Raw genomic sequence first — 23,383 nt, 5'->3', positions numbered from 1 at the left:
GGGCCCCTCCAAAATTTCCATTCCGCTGTCCAAAACATTCAATCCACATACCCCACCACCGTCTCGTAAACTCCGTCTTTTCAAATTCCTCCACACCCCTATATGCACCATTCTCCATGCTGATATTTTGCACCACCACCATCACCAATGAACAGACCCACCACCCGCCACCGGCCCGCTCTTAAAAATAAGCCAAAACCACCGTCCATAAACAGTCATTCTCCCAACGGCGTCGTCACAAAGCACAGAGATTCTTCAGATATGAAGAAATCATCATCTTCCTCTGCTAAAAACTTGTGTTCTTGCCTTGGTAATGCACGTTTCTTGAAATGGAGGGTCGGTGACATATGTGGTGTGGTAGTGCACCACCCCGTACCCTGCATCTTCGCCGCCTTATTACTGTTTTTCATGGCGGTTGAGTACACTCTCCGCATGGTCCCGCCCACCGCGCCGCCGTTTGATCTCGGGTTTATTGTCACCAAAAACCTCCATCGTTTACTCGAATCTCGACCGGCTCTCAACACGATTCTCGCTGGCCTCAATACGGTATATGTGTAAACATACTCATCTTAGTTTATTTTTGGTAAAATTTTTGTAGATTATGAGTTGTGGATGATAAATCTGTAGATCTTACATCATATGTTCCTAAAAATATTCACGAATGATCAACTTCTAAACCAGAAAAATCATTAAGAAACATACTCTAATAATATTAGACTCGACAGATAAAATACACGTATGCCCACGACTCAGTAACATGAAATGAAAATTTAACTTCTTGTTTTCGGATCTAACTTTGATTTTAACATGAAAGCCTACATTTTCTTCTACTTATTTGGTGAGTAATTAATGGCATTTATTAAAAGTCAAAGCATGTTAGATTTTGATATGGGCATGATAGTGCATTTAAAGTTTTTACTTTTCATACCTACTTTTTTATTTTATAAAAATTGATTTATTTTTCGAGATGGTTCTTTTTGCGGAATTATATATATAATTTGTTTGAGTTTTGTGGATCGAGTAGGTTTTCGTAGGAATGCAAACCACGTACATACTATGGACGTGGCTAATGGAGGGTCGACCGAGGGCAAAGATCTCAGCTTTGTTCATGTTCACATGCAGGGGAATACTTGGATATGTCACACAGCTATCATTGCCCGAGGTTAAGCTCGTCGCATAAGATCTTTATATTCAAATTCGATATTTTAAAATATGAAATTGTTGTGTTTGAAGACGGAAAGGAATAAAAATATAACACACAACGTCTAGGGTAATTAGTAAATTGTATAAGGCTCGAGATATGAGGATTATGAATCTCAATGAGAAATAGGCTGAATTAGCAAATTGGCAACCAAAATGCACAAATAAGACACGTTATATCTATTTCAAGTGCATATTTCATTTTCAATCGTAGTAATAATGGTTATGAAATTCCACGAGAGAACTGTATTCTATGATCTATATGGATGACTGGTTTAAAGTAAATTTCCATAAATTTGTTTTAGAATAATTGAGTACATGAAGTTTTTCTTTTTAACAAGCAAAAATTAACTTTCTAGTTTCTACAGTATAAAAAACAACAACAACAACAATAATAACAATAATAATAATAATTAAGTGAAATTTTTTGTACGACATCTCCCGGTTTGTTTCTTTACTGGAAAATTGATATTGTCCTGAAAAATCCGACATCTTTAGGACAAATGGGTTGTTAATAAATAACAAATTCCAGTACTCAATGCTAATAGAATATTTTTACAGACACTGTTGCGCCTTCCCTTGCATAGATAATTAATGCTAATTATATTGTAGTTTTATCTGCAGATGCGTCACATTAAATAGGTTTTACAAGTGATAAGATTGTTGAGTACACGGGGTCATTACACGAATGATCTGGCTGTTGGCATTGGTGGTGGAATACTATTTGATTCTCTGGCCGGAAAGTATGAAGATAGCAAGGAAAGAGAAGCGTCATTATTCACTAGTGCCACCACCTATGGTTCTTTCTACGACTCTCATAAAGAACGAAATGGTGAGTTGTTAGGTTAGGAAAGAACCAGAAATTTGGTCTTTATCTAGTGAAGATACTAGTGTTACTTGGAAAATTTAAAAGTTAAAGGTCAATTTCTTCTATCCGTGATTAAAGTTGATATCCTAGTTTTTCCATCTTTTTCCGCCATTTTGAGGAAAATGTTTTCTCGTTGGTGGTTTTGGTTTTCAAGCCCTTTTTGTTTTTTTTTTTTTTGACAATTTAAACAAATTCTATCTCCATAATTGACAATTTTCATGGAAAACAAAACTGAAAGAACACCAAAATTTCAATATTTTCTAGTTGGAAAATATATCAATTAAACATATTTCATTGACAATTCACAATAAAACAAGTTTTAGGCAATTCAATTCCTTGAAATTCGTCATTTTCCATCCAAATTCCATTCTTGCAATTAAATGGACTCTTAGTGCTTTATGTTACTTTTGGCTCGTTAATAATTCAATCATCTTAGGTTCAATCATCAGCAAGTGTTTTGGTTCGATTGTGAGGCTTCGATCTAAAAATTCGATTTTGCCTATGTGAAATTTTGAGGTTTGATAAATAGAGCTTGGCCTATGCTATACAATTATGATGAAGCTTATTCTCAACTTGTAGTGCCATCATTTTGACTATGCACAGGCCACCTTTTCTTGTGCCCTCATGGGAACATTATATGCCATAGAACTGTACGAAGTAAAAAACATTAAGCCCCATTGGTAGGTATTAAAATCTAAATTTTTATGAAAGTTAAAGTCAACAATTGATTTTGGAAAGATTTCACTAATATGAAAATAGAAAAAAACTTGTCAATTTATCAAATTTTTGCAAAAAAATGTCATTTTTTTGTGCAAAAAGTCCAATTTAACCTTGTAATTACCTTTTTGTATGCATTTAATGCACAATTAATGCTAAAATTTGACGGTAGTCTTGTTGAAAAAGCTACCCGTGGATCTAGTAATTACACAATGGATAATAGATTTATTAACCAAAAAAAAATCAATAATATTATTTCATAGCATTTTCTTGAAATGATGAAGTGAAAATTGCACTAAAAAAAATATATGTGTACTACTTCTTAACCATTGAAATATCAAAGTTGATATTATAGTAGATTCATCTTTCAATTTGTTGTTAGCAAATACATTATTGAATGTTTTCAACTTATAACTTAGTAGTTTTGAATCTTAAATCCTACATCACATCACATCATAAATTATTCTTCATTTATTAATTTTGTTTAGCTTTGTGAATTTTTTTTTGAGAAAACATAACTAGTTTAAAGCACAGAAAAGTATGAATATTCCACAATATGGTCAATGTTCGTAGGTCCTGAGCTTTTCAATCCCAACGATTCGAAAGGATCTTTTTCATGATTCTATTCCATTACCACCGTGTTCGAGATATGACGTGGTCCTTGGGTACAACATATGCTCGAGCATTGAATATTGCATGATTACAATATTTTATGGCCACCATCCTTGGGATATGTCCTTGGGTTATGTGAACTACGCAAAGACGTGATGTCCTCGAGCCTTTCGTTCAATCAAACCCGAGACCATTTCACTTCTAAAAGATTCCTAAGTCCCTGGGATCCTAACACTATCTAAGTACCTCAACCCAAGTCTCACATGCTTAGCAAGACTCCATCTTAAATATGTTACCATCAAGTTATGATTGGCCTACAATTATAGTACAAGTCCAACACCCCTCTCAAGTAAGACTCTTTGAGATGATAATATTTAACTAATTTAGTGCTACTAGGAGTATACTACATACCTCTATAAATATAGACGTTCAATTCATTATTCAGGTATGCTTTTGCATAATTATCGGTCATAATCTCAATCATAATTCTCTCTCTAATTGAAGCATCAAAGGGACAACAAGGACACACCTCGATGCCTTTTTTTCAAGTACCAAGAGATCTTGTTCATGTAGCTATGATTTTTGGTAGCATCATTGGTGCCCACTGTGGGAAACGCTACCAAAAGCCATGGTTAACACACGTTGAAAAATCATCTGAAATATTAGATCCCTAGCCAATAGTTATTACCGCTAGAGCCTTTGAAGAGCTCTATTAACATGTTGTCATGTTAACTCAACTGCTACGTCAAAGAAATTCACATCTATCACCCACACCAGGGCACGAAGAGTGTTTTATGGCCAATGCTCCAGCTCGGGCTCCACCCTTGTTCCCAATGTCGATGGAGCTAGAACCTCAGATGTACCCCATGTGGCCTAGCCCCCGAGATCAGTAACTATGGAGTCTAATAAACTTGCCAAGATCACTAAGAAAGAATTATGGATGGCCTACTTAAGAATACTAAGGGATGAACATGTTTAACTCCATTCATTTTCGAGACATTGTTATACCTATTACCGAATAGATTCAAGTATCCTCGCGCATGTTAGGACAATTGACCCAATCAACTATCTCAATGTGTAGACTAACATCATGAATTTGCAAGTTATATCGGACTAGGTGATGTGTAAGACTTTTCCTCAAGCTTTGACTAATGCTGCCAAGGATTGGTTCTCGACCTTAGAGCCCAATTCCATAGTCTTATTCTTAGATTTAACCAATAAGTTCTTTGCCTTCTTTACAAATAGTAAACGCATCAGGAAAATGATAGCTTGCCTCATGCAGCTTCGCTAAGGACAAAATATAACCATACATGATTTTATGATGAGATTCAATAAAGAAAGGCTCCAAATACCTAACCTACATATTATAGCAGTTGTTTTTGCCCTCACATATGTCATAAGGAGTGAGACATTCAAAATGTCCTTGTCAAAGAATCTACCAAAGTAAGTGATTGAGTTCCTAACCTGAGGTGAAAAATACATTAATATGGAGAAAATATTTAATTCGAAGAATATAAAAGGACCAACCAGAAAAGGCAATATATTTGAGTCTACGATAAAAATTCAATCTAACCTTTGGGGATTCGATGGTAGTGTAATCATCCCGCAGGGGCCGTCAAGCTTTTTCTAACCTCGGGTTCTGATAAAAAATAGGTGATAGAGATCACATCTTTCTAGGTAGTTCATGCTTCGATGACCTACAATGCCATCTTGGGAAGACCACTGCTCAATAAGATTAAGGCTATTGTATCAATATTCCACCTCAATAAGATTAAGGCTATTGAGAAAATGGAAAATATTAGTGTTGAACTCCATTATTGACAGATATACAGACATCAAGGTTGTTTTAGAATATGATAGGGCTGAACTTGCTACCGATGTTATTATAAATGCCTAAGGAATAAGGAGAATCACAATGGTGATACTTTATTGATGAGAGGAAAGGGTTTTGGTAAACCTAATTATTACTCTAAGACCTTTAATGAAAATAAAAACAAATGGAGTGATAAAAGTAAATCCAAAAACAAGGCTAAGGGTAAGAAATGTTTCAACTGTGGGAAACAGGGTAATTTTATTAAAGATGGTTATGAAAAGAAAAATGAATCAAAAGAAAAGAAAGTTGATGATGGGAATGCTACCTTAGTCTGCCATAAAGACAAGGCTGAAGATGGGTTAGTCCTTGTTAATGTTGAAAAGAAGCTAAATGATGATTGGATCCTTGACTCAGGGTGCTCTTTCTACATGTGCTCAAATAAGAATAGTTTTCTCGAATTTGAAAAGACAACTAGTGAGCAAGTTATAATGGGTAATAATATGACCTGCAAATTGAGTGGAATAGGAACCATAAAACTGTTATTTGAAAATGGTAGAATCCTATTTTTAAAAGGAACTAAGTTTATTCCAGACTTAGAAAGGAATCTGGTGTCTCTAGGAATGTTAGATGATATAGAGTTCAACATTAAATTGGGCCAAGAACATATAAAAATTCTTAAGGGCAATGACTTAATCATTAGCACCCCCAAGATACATGGTCTCTATTTTTATAAAGCAGAACCTTTACTTAGCTTGACTGCAGCTACTTTAACTGAAAATTTTACCTTTGCAAAATTATGGTATGAAAGAATTGGCCATATTGACAAGAAAGTATAAAAGGTTCACAAAATAAAGGAGTGTTTCGAAATCTAAATCTTGGTGAAAACAAGCTAAGCTTCTCTTCTTGCTTGGAATTCATAAATTCAAACAAATACTTGAATACTTACATACTGATTTGTGGGGGTCCTGCTTCTGTGTGCACCCTATTTGTCGTTAAATATTATCTTTTAATCATTGATAATTACTCAAGGAAAATCTGAATTTTCATGTTAAATTCAAAAGATGAAACTTTTTTTTTATCTTTGAAGATTGGAAAACATAAATTGAAAATCAAACTGAGAATAAAATAAAGTTTTTGAGAACTAATAATGGTTTGGAATTTTGCAATTATAAATTCAATAATTTCTATAAAGAATGTGACATATTAAGACATAGAATGGTTACCTATATCCCTAAAAAAAATGGCATAGCTGGGAGAATTAATAGAACCTTATTAATAAAGGTAAGATGCATGTTTTTTTAGCTCAAGCTTACCTAAATTATTTTGGGGTAAAGATGTAAAAACTACTGTAGACCTTGTTAATAGAACTCTCACTAGTTCTTTGAACTTTGATGTTCTAGAATCTGTGTGGTCTAAAAATCCTGTTGATTATTCACACCTAAAAATATTTAGTTGTGCTGCATATGCTCACCAAAATATTAGAAAATTAGAACCTAGATCACTTAAATGTGTTTTCTTGGATTATGGTGAAAATGTAAAAGGCTACAAATTATGGGTTAAAATTGAAAAAAGGTTATAAGATAATTGTTAGAAAATATGTTATCTTCAATGAGTCTATCATGCCATGCTTAGAAGGAAAGTAAAATAACTTGACTGAAAAGAATGTTCAAATTGAGGTGGAGACGCTCATATTGAGAAAAACAATTATGTTCCTATTGTAACTGTAAATGATCATAATGAAAATATCATCACAACTGAAACTGAAAATAATCAAGTTACTGGTTTTAATGATCAAACTGATCCTGCAACTCTTCCCTTAAATGAATATCAATTAACAAGAGATATGGAGAAAAGACATAGTAGATTACTTGCTAGATTTGATTGGGAGATTTTGTTTCATTATTTACATACCAAGAAAAATTTAAAATGAGCCAAAATCCGATAATGATTTCATTAATAGCAAATATGCTAAAAATTGGATAGATGCTATGATTGATGAAATGTCCTCACTCCTAAAATAATCCTGGGGACTTGGTTGAAAGGCCAAAGAATCATAAATTGATTGATTGTAAATGAATTTACAAAATAAAAGAAGGAGAAAGGGAAAATAAATGTGTGAGATATAAGGCTAGACTTGTGGTAAAGGATTTTACATGAAAAGAAGGTGTAGACTATAATGAATTTTTCTCCTCTATTTTAAGCATACCACTATTATATGCATTTTTGTACTTGTTGCTAAATCTTAGTGGGAACTTGAAAATTGCATTCCTTTTATCGTGATTTAGATGAAAAATACTATATGAGACAATATGTTGGTTTCATAAAAGGTGACTCTGAAAATGTCGTGTGCCTCCTAAATAAATATTTGCATGATTTAAAATAAACTTCAAGGCAATGGTACAAAAGATCTGATACTTTCTTCTTAAAACTTGGTTTTCAATGAAGCAATTATGATATATGCCTTTACTACAAAGATAATGGAGGTGTGGACGATATGCTACTTGCCAACTGTGATAAATCTGAAATGGGGTACACCAAACAAAAACTAAAATCTGAGTTTGATATAAAATATTTAGGGGCTGCTAAAAAGATCCTTGGAATGCAGATTTTTGGAAACGAAGAAAAAGACATGTTATTTTTGAATCAACATGACTATGTGGATAAAATTTTGAACAAATTTAATATGTTTGACTACAAATCCATAACCTTGCCTCTTACAAATCATTTTAAGCTTCTTCTGATTTCCTCCCTTAAACTAATGAGAAATTTGATAGAATGTCAAAAATCCTTACGCTAATATGATTGGATTTGTTATGTATTTGATGGCATGTACTAGACCTGATCTTACTTTTAGTATTAGTAGACTTAGTAGATTTATGAGTAATCTTAGGGAAGAACACTAGAATGTTTTAAAATGGCTCTTAAGATATCTGAAAGGTACATCAAAGAATATAGAAGAGGCAACTTTAAAGGGCTTTACTGATTCAGATTTTACTGAAAATAGAGATAATAGAAAATCAACTTCATCTTGTTTCTTTAACTTATGTGCTACTGCAATCAATTGGAAATCACAACTTCAAAAGATTGTAGCACTATCCTCAACTGAAACAGAATATATATTGTTACTTTTGATGCCTCTAAAAAAAAGAATATGGATAAATGGACTATTAAAAGAACTAGATTTTGTTGATGAGAATGCAATTTTGTACTTTGACAACCAAAGTGCTATACATCTAAGTAAGAACCCCATGTTTTATGATAGAACTAAACACAGACGTTAAATATTATTTCATAAGAGATACAATTTCAAAAGGAATTTTGTTCCTTTTGAAAATTGGCAAAGTTGCTACTCAGTTTAATCCTTCTGATATAGGAATAAAGATAATACCTCTAAACAAGTTTCAGAATTCTTTGAAAATATTGTCTATTAATACTTTGTGATTATTACATGTACTTGGAGCAAGTGAAATATGAAAATGTGATATGCTCTTGGCTGTACTATGACCTGAAAATTAAGGTAGCAAGGTAGAGAATGTTGAGATTCAAACCCTGGTTAATGTCCCCAATTTTCAAAAGGAAAAATGCATTATCAAAACACATTTTTGTAAGTGGGAAGGCTTAATCGGATGTTGACATCTGTTCAAGCCATGACCGTCATATTGAATGCGTCTCTTGGTATGGTTGTATTCATGGATACCGATTCATTTTGACAAATGGATGAAATTCTTCATTGTTGTTGAGTGAGAGAAAGTTCATGAGAGTTTAACTCTCACTGGCTAGGGTGATCTATGATTCTTTCTCTTGAACATCTCATTTGAGATTTGTTTAGATGTTTTCTAGCCTTGGTACTTATATTTTCTTGAGTGAAAATAAGAAGAACGAGAGGGTTACTGTGCTGTATTTTCTGAGAAGAGATCTAGGGTTTCTTGTGTGATTCCTAGCAGTTCCATTGATTTGGTGATAGAGGTAAGTCTCTAAAAACTATATTTGAATATTGTTGTGAGTTTTTTTTTGTCAATTTTAAAGCTCAATAGTGCAACCGAACTATATCCATTTTAATGGATGCTCAAAGAGAATTAGGTGTTAAAAGGGTCATTGAACTTTTGGGTTTTCAACCGAAAAATCTTTGTGCTTGATTTAATTTCTGCAAGTTTTTACTTTGTGTTGTGAAATTGATCTATTGTATCTTGTGTTTAGTATCGTATTTGGGCCTTTTCACACCATCGGGGAGGTGGTCGACAAGTTTATTGACAGCCACATACATCATGTATGGATGACTAACAAACAAGGTTTGCTTCACAAATATGACCCGCGTGAATAGAAGTTAGATGCTTTCAGAGCCCACTAGTGAAGTAGTTATCATGTTTGTGTAGTATCAAGATCAATGCGTAGCTGCTTGTACCACGTTTGTATGTAGTTTTTCTTTCTTCTCGCGAACATCAGTTTGTAGATGTCATCATACTTGAAAATTTGATGAAGATCACATAATCTCTGTATTTTGATATGAAAAAAAAAAAAGAAATTATGGAGTGAAGTTCGTGCTATTTCAATACAAAAATGTTTGTCCAAATGGCATCAAAATTGATAGTTTTGTATATTGATGGCTTTAGCTAATAATATTTAAAGGATAACTTTGTGAATAATCTTGGATTATGGAATGTCATTGATGTCGAAAGTTTGATGTGTCAATAGAAAGAAGACTAAATTCTTAAAAATACAGGATTGTAGGCAATATTGTGGTTTCTTAGTAGTTGAGATCCAATTATGCAAATTTTCAATTTTCATTTCTCCTCTTACGACATTGAAAGGAAAAATAATCTACTTGGAGCATTTTCAAAATAATCTTTATTTATAGAGAGAAATAAGTCGTATCTTGTCATCATAAAGAGCAATTTAAATTTAAAGATTATTTTTCTTTATGCATTTCAATAAATTCTTTATTTTATGCTCTTTATTTACTTTCTTAACACTCACTTATAATATTCTCTCATTTTACAAAGAATATATATTTTTTAAATATCAATTTTAACATAATATGTAATATAGTTAATTTGAGTAATGAAATTTAAAAATTGCATTTTTATTAAATTTAATTATGATATATAAATAGAGAGCGAATTTGACTATTCAAATGTATATAAACAAATTAAAATACAGAGTTAGGAGTATATTTCAAGCAAACTCTTTAAAATAATGAACATCACTTTTTTAAGAGTCTTGAATTAGATCTTAAATATCCCCTTGTCATGTTTGCTAGATGTAACAATTAACATCAAATGTTGAATTTTTCAACAATGCGATTTACTAAAAGTCATGTAAATTTACTAAGGCTATGTTTGAGCACCTTTTTTCGGAAATAGATTTTGTAATGGTAATTTTCTTTTTTTTTTTTTTTGGTGACTATGTTGTTTAAAAAAAAAGTATGAAAAAACTTGGGTTTACATGTATAATTATTTTATTGAGAAGATGTGTGGTTGAAAATAAATTGAGAAAAATGACTTTTTAGATAATGAGGCTTAAACAAGGACGAAAAGTGATCTTTTGCATAATTGTTTTGCATGTAAATTTATTGATGCGCCACATCATAAAACTATTAAAATAAAATAAAAAATATTTTAACATTTTAATTTAGAGATATTGATTACACCCAAAGTATAATGCGGTGATTGTAGTATAGCCTTGGGATGTTGATTTCACAGGGAGATGGGAAATGCTCAAAAGATTAGAAGTTTAGCTATTTCCGGAATTATGTGAAACTAGTTTATCAATTTGGAATGAAATTTAAATATCAATATGTGAAATTAGTGAAGCATTGGAATTCCCTCAATTGGGTTGGATCGATCAACATCAACAATTCATGTATTATTACTCAATTAGAGGTTTTCATCCCAACTCTCTAATCGAAAGATTTAACAGTAAAGATCACTTTAGTTCCAATTGTAATTCTAAGATTTAGACTTTCTAACACATTCCAACAATTGCTATTGGAGTAAGATCAAAAGTAATCATATACTTCAAGCATAAGATCATAAATAACCCACCAATAACATGAATGAAATTGCAACTCAATAAATATTTCGATCAAACAATAGAAAAACATGATTGAATCTATGAAAAATCTAATAAAAATTAAACCAATTTCAAAATTAATTCATAAGGAGAAATTCTAAAATCTAGAATTGTTTGGCAATAAAATACCAAATTACATGAGCAATTGATGTGATTTTTCTAAATCCAATGAGTTCCTTCCAAGCTTCACCAATGATTTTAGTTCTTCATGGAAATCTTGAGCCAAAAACCAAAGAAAATTGATGTGGGGATGAAGATAGGCATTCTTTGTCCAGTTTAGGGCTTAAAACTGTGTGCCAAGTTGTTTCAATTAGAGATTGAACCGAATAAGGAAACTAAATTTTCACGTACAATATTTTGTGCAACTACTTTCAGTATTTTGACCATAAATTTCTCTCTCGATATCCAATTAAGACAATTCAAAGTGTGTTAGAAAGCTAACACAAAGGGTTACAATTTTACTAAGTAAATTTTTCAAATTATGACGTTTACTAGGTCAAAAGTGGACTTCAATCTCCGGCTGAAAATTTGGAAAATGTTTATGCAGTTGAAATTTGATTTGTGAATATGTTATGGTCATATTTAACTTCTTTTGACTTCTAATTGCACCCAATGAACTTCTAGCTTTCTCGAATCATCATTCCATCGCCCATCTCATCTTTAGATTATTTGCAACTTGATACCTAAACTTTCACTTTCTTCCATTTTGGTCCTTTTTCGCTCTTTTCTTCCAAATTTTACCTTTTCTATCAAAATGCAACATGAATTAAAGCATAAGTATAATAAGTGTATTTTGGTGTCAAATAATCAAACCATTGCAATAATTAAGTGGAGAAAATATTATATTTTACACTCTTATCACACTCCCCAACTTGATTATTGCTAGTCCCTAGCAATTTAATGCTAAATAAGCAAATGAATGATTAGATTGTGATACAAGTGAAATTATTGAATTTCAACTTAACCGCAATTCATGTTCTTTTCACACTCAACCCCACAAGAACTTAACAGTGCCATGATCACCAAGATATCAAAAACGCTTACCAAATGTGTGAGTGTGTGTCAAGCCATAACCATCTTACCGCCAACCCTAACACATGCAACAATAAGTATGTTTCAAGCTGAAGGTACAACCCCATAACTCGCGGGTATCAAAGTCTTTAGTGCGGTTTTCTTTTATGGAGCTAAGAAAGATATACTCTCAGAACATGGAGGCTTAAAATTTATGACCAAGCAACAAGAAAATATTGATCACATGATAGGCACACTATCAGCTGAGAATTCATCAACGTCTTACCACAACCCTACTTAAGATCAAAACAGCCAATGCAAAGGGTGTGAAAAGGGTTAAGTTGGATTACATGAATAGTAGGGAAGAAAGAATTTAAGGAGGTTCAAGTATCTAGCTAGGCATCTTAGCAAGTATTTCAACATATCAACATCAATGCATTCCTCAACCCTTCAATTCTCAATAGCAATTCACTTTCTTTTTCTTTTTCTTTTTTTCTCTTTTTTTCATCAACTTTTTTTTGAAATTCCCCTTCTTCTTCTTTTAAGATTCATCACTTCACCTAAGCAAGTATCAACTCTCATCACTTTTCTTCGTTGCTTTTCTTCTAAAATGACATGCAATACCTACTATACACTTGGAAGCATAAAGGTTTGAAAAATGAATGTTTATAGACTTTATTCCGATGTGAAGAGGTATGAATAACATAGGCGCATGAAAAAAAATGGTTATATGTGTATTGTCTCAAAATGGCTACTAGGAGATTAAAATTATGAGAAGAGAAGAACTAGTGTAGAGGCTTAACTTCAGTCCTAAATTGACTGTTATCATTTCCCAAGTATAATCCACCGTCTTACCACATACCATGTAATGTTATTCTAAAAAGAAGTTTCCAATTCACAAAATCAATGAATGTGTATTACCATTTTTAGTATATATGACTCTCAACCCTCACCAATTCTCTCACAAGAAAACTTCAGCAAGAGACTCTTCTAACTGCATATGTTAAACCACTATCTTACCGCAAGGTTTATGTGCACAAAATGATTCGGCAAGTGTCTCAACATCTAGACTCACACAAACAGTATCAACTTCTAGTGGCATATTTCGTCATTCAAGAACATGAACATGTAGCAAATAAAGACTTAAAGAAAAATTTTAGACCAATTTAGTAAAACAAAACTAACGTTCCATGAATATCATGTAATTCACTAGAAAATTTCAAATACACTCTCCCCCAACTAAACATTGCATTGTCCTCAATACAAAAACATGTCAACCAAATGATGTTACCTGGATATTGCAGTGGATCATCAGAAGCTTGACTATGGTGGACCTGAAGGTTCTCAATGAAAATGGGTCATACAAAAAATGAAAATAAATTGAAAGAAAAATGCGAAGCACACCTAAAAGAAAAAAATTCAAAAACTAGTATACAAAAAGGGTGAAAGACATACCTGAAGGGTGTCATGAGTAGTAAACTGGGTCCACCAAGGAAATTTCTTCCACTGTAGGCACCTGTTGTCCATAGGCTATTTGTCTCTGTCTATTCACCTTGAATACCCTACCATCATTGGGATCTTTTATTTCAACAGCCCTATTTTCAAAAACTCGTGTCACCACAAATGGGTCAATCCACCTAGAACGGAGTTTTCTTGGATGCTTATGAAGTCTAGAATCATACAAGTACACTTTTTGGTTCGGTTCAAAAGTTTTTCTAAAAATATTTTTATCCTAAAATGCTTTCATTTTCAACTTGTAGATTCTAGAACTTTCGTAGGCATCATTTCTTAGTTCCTCCAATTCACTCAATTGAAATTTCCTATGTTTACCTCCCTCTACCAGATCAAAGTTGAACTGCTTGATAGACCAAAGGGATCGGTACTCAAGTTCGACAGGTAAGTGACAAGGCTTCCCAAAGATAAGCCTATAAGGTGACATGCTTAAGGAAGTCTTAAAAGCTGTGGGGTAGGCCCATAGTGCATCATGTAGTCTCAATGACCAATCTTTACGATTGGGGTTCATTGTCTTCTCTAAAATTTGTTTAATCTCCCTATTGGCCAACTCTACCTGTCCACTAGTTTGGGGGTGATAAGCGGTGGAAATTTTGTGAATAACCACATACTTTTTCATCAGTGCCTCAAATGAATAATTGTAAAAGTGTGTACCTCTATCACTAATAATGACGCGTAGTGTGCCAAACTGAGATAAAACATTTTCTTTAAGGAACTTAACGATCGTTTCATTGTCATTGGCCCTAAAAGTAGCTGCTTCTTCCCATTTATACACATAATCAACTGCCACAATGATATAAAAGTAGCCAAAAAAAGATAGAAAGGGTCCCATAAAGTCGATGCCCCGACAATCAAACACTTCAATTATCGAAAGGGGATTTAAAGGCATCATATTACGTCGGGAAGTAGCACCTAATTTTTGGAACTTCTCACAAGATCTACAATAAGTATCAGTATTTTAAACAAAGTATACCAATAAAAACCACATTGCAGTGGTCTTTTTCATAGAAAAGTGGCCTTCACAAGCTTGGGTATAACAACAATCTAGTATACTAGGTATCTCCTCATTAGGAACACAACGTCTCAAGATTTGGTCTGGGCAATACTTAAATAAACAAGGGTCATCCAAATAAAAGTTACGTACCTCAACTAAAAACTTCCTCTTATCTTGTGCGCTCCACTCTTTTGGAATTTCACTTGCAGCCAAGTAATTTACAACGTTAGCAAACTAGGGTAAAGAGACAGAGAATAGATTCTCATCAGGAAATCGATCTTTAGTTGGCACAGTGTTTGAGGTGTCTTCAAATGTCAGTCTTGGTAGATGATCTGCTACGACATTTTTCACTCCCTTCTTGTCCTTGATGGTGATGTCAAATTCTTGCAAAAGTAGAATCCATCGTATTAATCGTGCATTAGCATCCTTCTTTGCAAGAAGATACTTAAGGGCTGGATGATTTGTGAAAATAGTAATGGGAGAACCAATCAAATAGGATCGAAATTTATCGAGTGCAAAGACTATAGCTGGCAACTCTTTTTTAGTAGTGAAATAGTTCATTTGAGCACTATTTAGAGTCCTACTAGCGAATAAATCACAAAAGGCTTACCTTCCTTTCGTTGCCCAAGAATAGCACCTACCGTAAAATCACTAGCATCACACATAATTTCAAATGACAATGTCCAATCAGGTGGTTCCATTATAGGTGTGGAGGTCAGTCTACCAATCAACAGTTCAAAAGCATTTTGACAATCAGGCGTCCATTCAAAAGTCACATGTTTGTTAAGCAAGTTACATATGGGTTTAGATATAGATGAGAAATTTTGTATAAACCTCCCATAAAGACCTGTATAACCAAGAAATGAACTAATGTCCTTTACTATCTTAGGTGTGGGTAGTTTAGAAATCAATTCAATCTTAGATTTATCAACCTCTATCCTTTTTAAAGAAATAACATGTCTTAAGACAATATCGGAAGGTAAATAAAGTATCCATCTAGGAAGCAATAAAAGGAATGACTAGCGTTTGAGTATTTGGTCCAGAAAAAGGAGAGGGAAATGGTCCTTATGAGTAGCAGCATTTAACTTCCTGTAATCAATACACATGCGTCAACCATTTACTATTTTTGTGGAGACCAATTCACCTACTTCATTTTTAACTGCCATGACACCTGACTTCTTAGGGACCACCTGTGTAGGACTAACCCATTTACTATTTGCAATTGGGCCATATTTATACTCATTCAAAATGCTCAAAAGCTGTTCACATTGCAAAGCATTCAATTCTGAAGAAATAATTACATGAAAGGTATCACCTAGTCCAACGAATACATGTTTCAGTCCTGGGGGTAGTTGTTTCAATTCTGGCTTAGGGCTCTCAATGCTCGATGGTTTTTGCCCTCCAGTCCTTTCGAGCAATTCTTCAAACTTGGGTTGCCATGACAAAGTCCTATGCTCCTGTAATTTTGCAAAAATAGCACAAATATTAGTATATTCATCAATATCAGAACCAATTGAGATTTTAGAGTTTAGGAGAAAAGAGTTCAATGGATCATAATCAATTTTTGCAGATGCTTCCTCCTGCGTTTATGCATCAATCGTGTAGGTTTGATGAAATTCATCTTCTTCTCTAGGTTGCTTGGTAACATGAAAAATATTAAGTTCTAGAGTCATATTCCCAAAAGAAAGCTTCATCGGACTATTCCTGCAATTGATTAGAGCATTAGCTGTAGCAAAGAAAGGTCTACCAAGTATAATCGGGATTTTAGAGTCAACATTTACCTCAACCTTCACATCTAGTACTAAGAAATTAATGGGGTAGTAAAATTTTTCAATCTAAACTAGCATATCCTCAACTACTCTCCTAGGTCTTATGGTAGACTTGTCAGCTAACTGAAGGACCACTGAGGTAGGTTTCATCTCTCCCACACCTTACAACAGGTATATAGCATAAGGCATGAGGTTAACATTAGCTTCTAAATCAAGAAGGGCTTCTGTAAACTCACGGTTCCCAATGACACAAGAGATGGTAGGACAACAAGGGTCCTTATTCTTTGGTGGGATCCTCTGCTCTGTCACAGTACTCACCTGTTCGGTAAAGAAAGTGGTTTTCTTGACATGATGTTTCCTCTTCACAGTGGATAAGTCTTTAAGGACTTTAGCATATGTAGAAACTTGAGAGATCACATGTAAAATAGGCAAATTAATTTTTACTTGTTTAAGATACTCTAGGATTTCATTATGTTGAGTGGTTGACTTCGAGGTAGATTTGAGGGCTTGAGGGAAAGGTACCCTAATTGGAGCTTCTACTACTTCTTCACTGGGGCTACTCTCATTAGGCTCGCTTGATTCTTTTTCATTCTCCCTAGATTGAATGGCTGGTTCAATGACTTTCCCAGATCTAGTGGTTATGGTATTTACTTCCTTAATGCTGGTCTCTCCCGATCCCGAAATTTGTGCCATGTGTTCTACCTTTGGATTTGGTTGAGCTTGAGCTGGAAATTTCTCACGTTTCCCAACAGCTAAGGCATTGGTTAGTTTGGAGACATGATTCTTTATCTCTTTATTTTCCCCAACTAACTGGTCAATCATAGTCTCAAATTTTTTTATTTGTTTTACCCCGTGTCTCAATAAATGAATGTAAAGTATCTTCTAAGGAATTTCCAGAGGATGTGGGTTGACGTGGGGGTGCATTGTAAGCTCTATTGGATTGGATAGGTTGTTGGTTTTCAGACTTCCAGTTAAAGTTATGGTGATTTCGCCACCCTGGGTTGTAAGTCTCGAGGTAAGGGACAGAGGGCTTTTGATGCCTAGAGCATTACAATGTTCCTCATAAAGTTCCCTCATTTCAGCATAAGTGGGACACTCCTTTGCAAGGTGATCACTCCCTCCAGACACAAAACAAGGCTCTAAATACTCAACACGGGAAACAAATCGAGTAGTTTTTGAATCCTTAGCATACAGGTTTTCAAGTTCTCTAGTAAGGGCTTATACCTTTCCTCTAAGGTTATCTTCCTCCCTAAGATGATAAATACCTGTACTATTCAAGTTTCTAGTGGGTTGTAACCTATTAGTACTCTCGATGCACTAGGTCCAATCCAGGTATGGGCTTTCTCAACTAAGTCATCTAAGTAGTCTATTGCCTCATTCGGATCTTTTTGCAAAAATTCACCATTACACATCGCTTCAACAAATTGATACTCCCTAGGTAATAACCCCTAATAAAAATAACTCAAAATGCGTCAACTTTCATAATCGTGGTGGGAGCAGAGGGCTTACAATTCTTTGTACCTTTCCAACATTTGATATAAAGTTTTACTCTCCTTTTAAGTAAAAGAAGAGATTTGTTTTTTCAATGCAGTTGTTTTGTGATGGGGAAAGTACTTGCCAAAGAATATTTGAGCTATTTCAGCCCAAGTCCCAATCAAACGTGGTTGCAATGAATACAGCCAGCTCTTTGCTCTTTCTTTTAGAGAAAACAAGAAAAATTTAAGCCTGACTACATCCATTGTTCCACGTTGATTGTGGAAACTTACAACCACCTCTTCAAATTCCCTAATATGCACGTATGAGTTTTCATTTTCAAGATCGTGAAAGGTCGAAAAAAGTTGGATCATTCCAGGTTTAAGGTCCATACGTGGCATATTGGGTAGAAATATAATGCATGATGGTGTAGATATGCGTGTAGGGTGAAGATAATCATGCAAGGTCCTATAGGGCGCATCACCATGTTCACTATCAGACATTATGTTATTTGATGCGGTCTTCATGACAATAGATTCAGTATCAAAGAGAGGGTTAGGAAGAGATTTAAACACTAGTTGAGGCCTTGCAATAAATCGTCCTTGCTCGTCTCGAAGCCTGTTCATAAAACCAAAAAAAAAAAAGGAAACTAAATGAGAAACAACAAAATAATTAAGAAAATAAACTAAACTAACTAAAAGAATGTAAAAAGGGATGAAATCACCATTTTGTCCGAGAATCCTTCAAGTATTTGTACTGTCTCCTTGGCAACAACGCCAAAATTTGATTATGCCCAAAGTATGATATGGTGATTGTAGTAGCCTTAGGGTGTCGATTCCACAGGGAGATGGGAAATACTCAAAGGATCAGAAACTTAGCGGTTTCAAGAATTATGTGAAATTAGTTTATCAATTTGGAATGAAATTTAAATATCAATATGTGAAATTAGTGAATCATTGGAATTCTCTCAATTGGGTTGGATCGATCAACATCAACAATTCATGTAATGTTACTCAATTAGAGGTTTTCATCCCAACTCTCTAATCGGAAGATTTAACAGTTAAGATCACTTTAGTTCCAATTGTAATTCTAAGATTTAGACTTTCTAACACATTCCAACAATTGTTATTGGAGTAAGATCAAAAGTAACCATGTACTTCAACCATAAGATCATAAATAATCTACCAATAACATGAATGAGAATGTAACTCAATAAATATTTCGATCAAACAATAGAAAAAATATGATTGAATCTATGAAAGATCTAATAAAAATTAAACCAATTTCAAAATCAATTCATAAGGAGAAATCTAAAATCTAGAATTGTTTGACAATAAAATACCAAATTACATGAGCAATTGATGTGATTTCCCCAAATCCAATGAGTTCCTTCTAAACTTCACCAAGGGTTTTAGTTCTTCATGGAACTCTTGAGCAAAAAATTAAAGAAAATTGATGTGAGGATGAAGAGAGGCATTCTTTGTCCAGTCTAGGGCTTAAAACCGTGTGCCAAGTTGTTTCCAAAAAATATTGAATCGAATAAGGAAACTAAATTTTCGGCTAGAATATTCTGTGCGACTACTTTTAGTATTTTGACCATAACTTTCTTTCCCGATGTCCAATTAAGACAATTCAAAGTGGTTAGAAAACTAACACAAAGGGCTACAATTTTTGCTTCCAAATTCTGACGTTTACTTGGTCAAAAGTGGACTTCAATCTCCAGCTAAAAAATTGGAAAATCTTTATCATGTTGGAATTTGATTTGTGAATATGTTATGATAATATTTAACTTCTTTTGACTTCTAATTGCACCCAATGGACTCCTAACTTTCTCGAATTATCATTCCATCGCCCATCTCATCTTTAGATTATTTGCAACTTGGTCACTGAAACTTTCACTTTCTTCCATTTTAGTCATTTTTCGCTCTTCTCTTCTAAATTTCACATTTTCTACCAAAATGCAACCTGAATCAAAGTATAAGTATAATGAGTGCATTTTGGTATCAAATAATCAAACCAATGCAATAATTAAGATGAGAAAATATTATATTTTACACTCTTATCAGACCTTGTCATAGCCCTCGCTTTACTATTTTTGTTTTTAAAATGTCGTGTAGCGATTAGGCAAAAGATCATTCACTGTATAAATCAGAAGCAATTCTATCATTTTATAGAACAATAGATGATAAATTATGACAAAGCAGTGAAATTTGAAATAACTTGACTTCAGACAAATTAAGTTTAATAACCATATTGAGATTTTTCTAAAAGTCCAAAGACCACGAATGAAAATTTACCCTCTAAAGGAAATTTGATTCAAATTGCTAATAATTTGGGGTTAAAACATAAATTGTGTTATAAGTTCTTCACCACTTATAGATTTATTTATTAATATATGATGTCAATTGTGACGATACATGATTGATCAAAATTTTATCAACCAACTCAAAAAGCTCTTTTTGCCACCTCACCAATCCGTAAAAGAATATATAAATCGTGATATACAGCAATCATTTTTCAAATTAAAAATAAAACCATAATTTCGTACTTAAACCTAGTTTCATCAGTTAGGCAACTCCTTTAAAATTTATTTCAATTGGGTCATTACTCTTCAATTTAGTTTATAAAGGGTAACCAAACTTTAATTTAATTTCAATTTTCAGTGTTTCATGACTTACAATCTCCAAATTGATGAAATTTGCTTAATTGGAAGCCATATTGCTATTACTATTGGTTTGTCAATTAACTATTACTCCATATTATAAATATGTTTGAAACAAAAAATACAAATTTTAACCTAAAGATATCATAATCACTCATTTTACATATTTTTTTTCTCTAAATGGCCACATAACAATTACATAGGGTCATTAATTATAGGGATAATTGCAACAACTGTCCCAGATATTTCGATTTTTCACAAACTTTACCTTAACCTTCACATTGTCCCACCCACAACCCAAACCTTTGAAAAATTAGCACCTATGTTCTAAATAGTTGAATTTTTGTTAGTTTGATCATTAGTTGACCAAATAAATTTGACTTTGACCAATTTTAAAATGGTAACTTTGAAGTAAAAATAAAAATAAATAAATCAAAATTAACTTTGAAGTAAAAAAAATCAAAATTCAATCAATGCTCATCTTCTCCCTCCGACACCCCATCTCCTCTTAAACCCAAAACCAGTTGGTTCCCTTTTACCCCTCCCCACCACCACCACCTCCGTTGCCCTTCTCCACTGATTTTTACTTTTCTTGCTAATATGTCCTCCCTAGTTCTTTCCTCCTCTTCCTCACACCCCAACCAATCCATTTCTCATATTACTTAGTCTAAGTCAATTTTGCTTTTGCTGAGAAAAAATAAAGCTTTTTGGTTCCTCTCATCCTCTGCTTTCAACCATCGTCCAAAGCCACCGCCATTTCCCTACTTTCAGCCATCGCTCAAAACCATAATCCAAAATCACCACCATTCCCTTGCCTTTCATCCACAGTCGAAATCCACCACCATTCTCCAGCCTTCAGCCGCCCATCAACACATCTCGAAACCCCATCAACATCATCAAAATGACAGTTGAAACTTTGAGAAAAATAGACGTACCTTGGCTAGCTATTGCCACCACAGTAAAAAATTGTAGAAATTTTGAGATTAGATAAAAGAAATTAGTGATAGATTAGGTGAAATTACCTCATCTTTTGCCATTGTTATGTCAAAATCGAAATTGAAAAGTTGCAATTTTCCCTTGATTTGGATTATTGACAACCGCTTTGGGTCTATTGAAGTCCTTTCCACGGGCTTATGATGGCTGGTTGGTTTGGGTGAGAGCACATTTTTTTTTTTTTTATTGGGAGGGGTGGGGTGGGATGGGTGAGTGGGGTTGGTGTGGGCATAGGAAAGATGATGGGCTTTCATTTTAATTTTTAAAATGCAAAGTTACGATTTTACCCATTAAAAATGGTTTAGATTTGGTCAAAGTCAAATTTATTAGGTTAACTAACGGTCAAACTTACATAAAATCATCCATTTGGACCCCAAAGTGCAAATTTTTTTAAGAGTTTGGAATTGTGAGTAGTATAAAGTGAAGGTTAAGATAAAGTATACAAAAAGTCGAAAGGTTTGGAACTGCTACTGCAATTATTCCTTGACTTTTGACTAAGCAATTTTTATCAAATTGGTTACAATTGATGATAAAGTGGTAAAATTTGGAACTCCTTGAATTTACATGAGCCAATGTTTGTGCTCAATTTTTAACTACACATTTAAAAAAAAAAACTATTGCAAGACACATTTTCCCCAAAACTTTATTAAAATGTAGCCAAATCAGAGTTTAATTATCCAATTAAAAGTTCAAAATTGAAAAACAAGAAATTTAACCATAAAGTAGGGAGTTTCTTCCAAACCATCAAAATTTAAGGGTTGAAAACCTTAATTATAGTTAGGATCCCCCCGTCACCTACCCAACATTTTCCATTCCGCCGACCACAACATTCAATCCACGTACCCCACCACCGTCTCCTCGTAAACTCCGTCTTTTCAAATCTCTCCCACACCCCTTATATGCACCATTCTCCATGCTGGTATTTTGCACCACCACCATCACCGATGAACAGACCCACCACCCGCCACCGGCCCGCTCTTAAAAATAAGCCAAAACCACTGTCCATAAAGAGTCATTCTCCTAACGGCGTCGTCACAAAGCACAAACATTCTTCAGATATGAAGAAATCATCATGTTCCTCTGCTAAAAACTTTTGTTCTTGCCTTGGTAATGCACATTTCTTGAAATGGAGGGCCGGTGACATATGTGGTGTGGTGGTGCACCACCCCGTACCCTGCGTCTTCGCCGCCTCGTTGCTGTTCTTCATGGCTGTCGAGTACACTCTCCGCATGGTCCCGCCCACCGCGCCGCCGTTTGATCTCGGGTTTATTGTCACCAAAAACCTCCACCGGTTACTTGAATCTCGACCCACTCTCAACACGATTCTGGCTGGCCTTAATACGGTATATGTGTAAACATACTCATCTTAGTTTATGTTTGGTAAAATTCTTTGTAGATTATAAGTTGCGGATGATAAAATCTGTAGATCTTAGATCATATGTTCCTAAAAATAATCACGAATGATCAACTTATAAACCAGATAAATCTTTAACAAACATACTCTAGTAATATTAGACTCAACCGATAGAATACACGTATGCCTACGACTCCGTAACATGCAATGAAAATTTAACTTCTTGTTTTTGGATCTAACTTTGATTTTAACTTGCAAGCCTACATTTTCTTCTACTTATTCGGTGAGTAATTAATGGCATTTATTAAAAGTCAAAGCATGTTAGATTTTGATATG

The 23,383-nt window shown here is 33.9% G+C and overlaps 1 protein-coding gene across 1 annotated transcript in view; it reads left to right on the top strand.

Annotated features, from left to right (window-relative positions):
• Positions 1-100: 100 nt before the first annotated feature.
• LOC111370796 (phosphatidylcholine:diacylglycerol cholinephosphotransferase 1-like) overlaps positions 101-23,383 on the top strand; it is a 25,896-nt gene continuing 2,613 nt past the window's right edge. Inside the window, exons 1-2 of the mRNA XM_022992666.1 lie at positions 101-546; positions 1,025-1,162. Coding sequence (XP_022848434.1) covers positions 148-546; positions 1,025-1,162 — 537 coding nt within the window. The 5' untranslated portion in view covers positions 101-147. The remainder of the gene's footprint in view (positions 547-1,024; positions 1,163-23,383) is intronic.

Source organism: Olea europaea, chromosome 21 (genome assembly GCF_002742605.1).
Source record: "Olea europaea var. sylvestris chromosome 21, O_europaea_v1, whole genome shotgun sequence".
Lineage (NCBI taxonomy): Eukaryota > Viridiplantae > Streptophyta > Magnoliopsida > Lamiales > Oleaceae > Olea > Olea europaea.
This window is presented reverse-complemented; position numbering and strand designations above follow the sequence as displayed.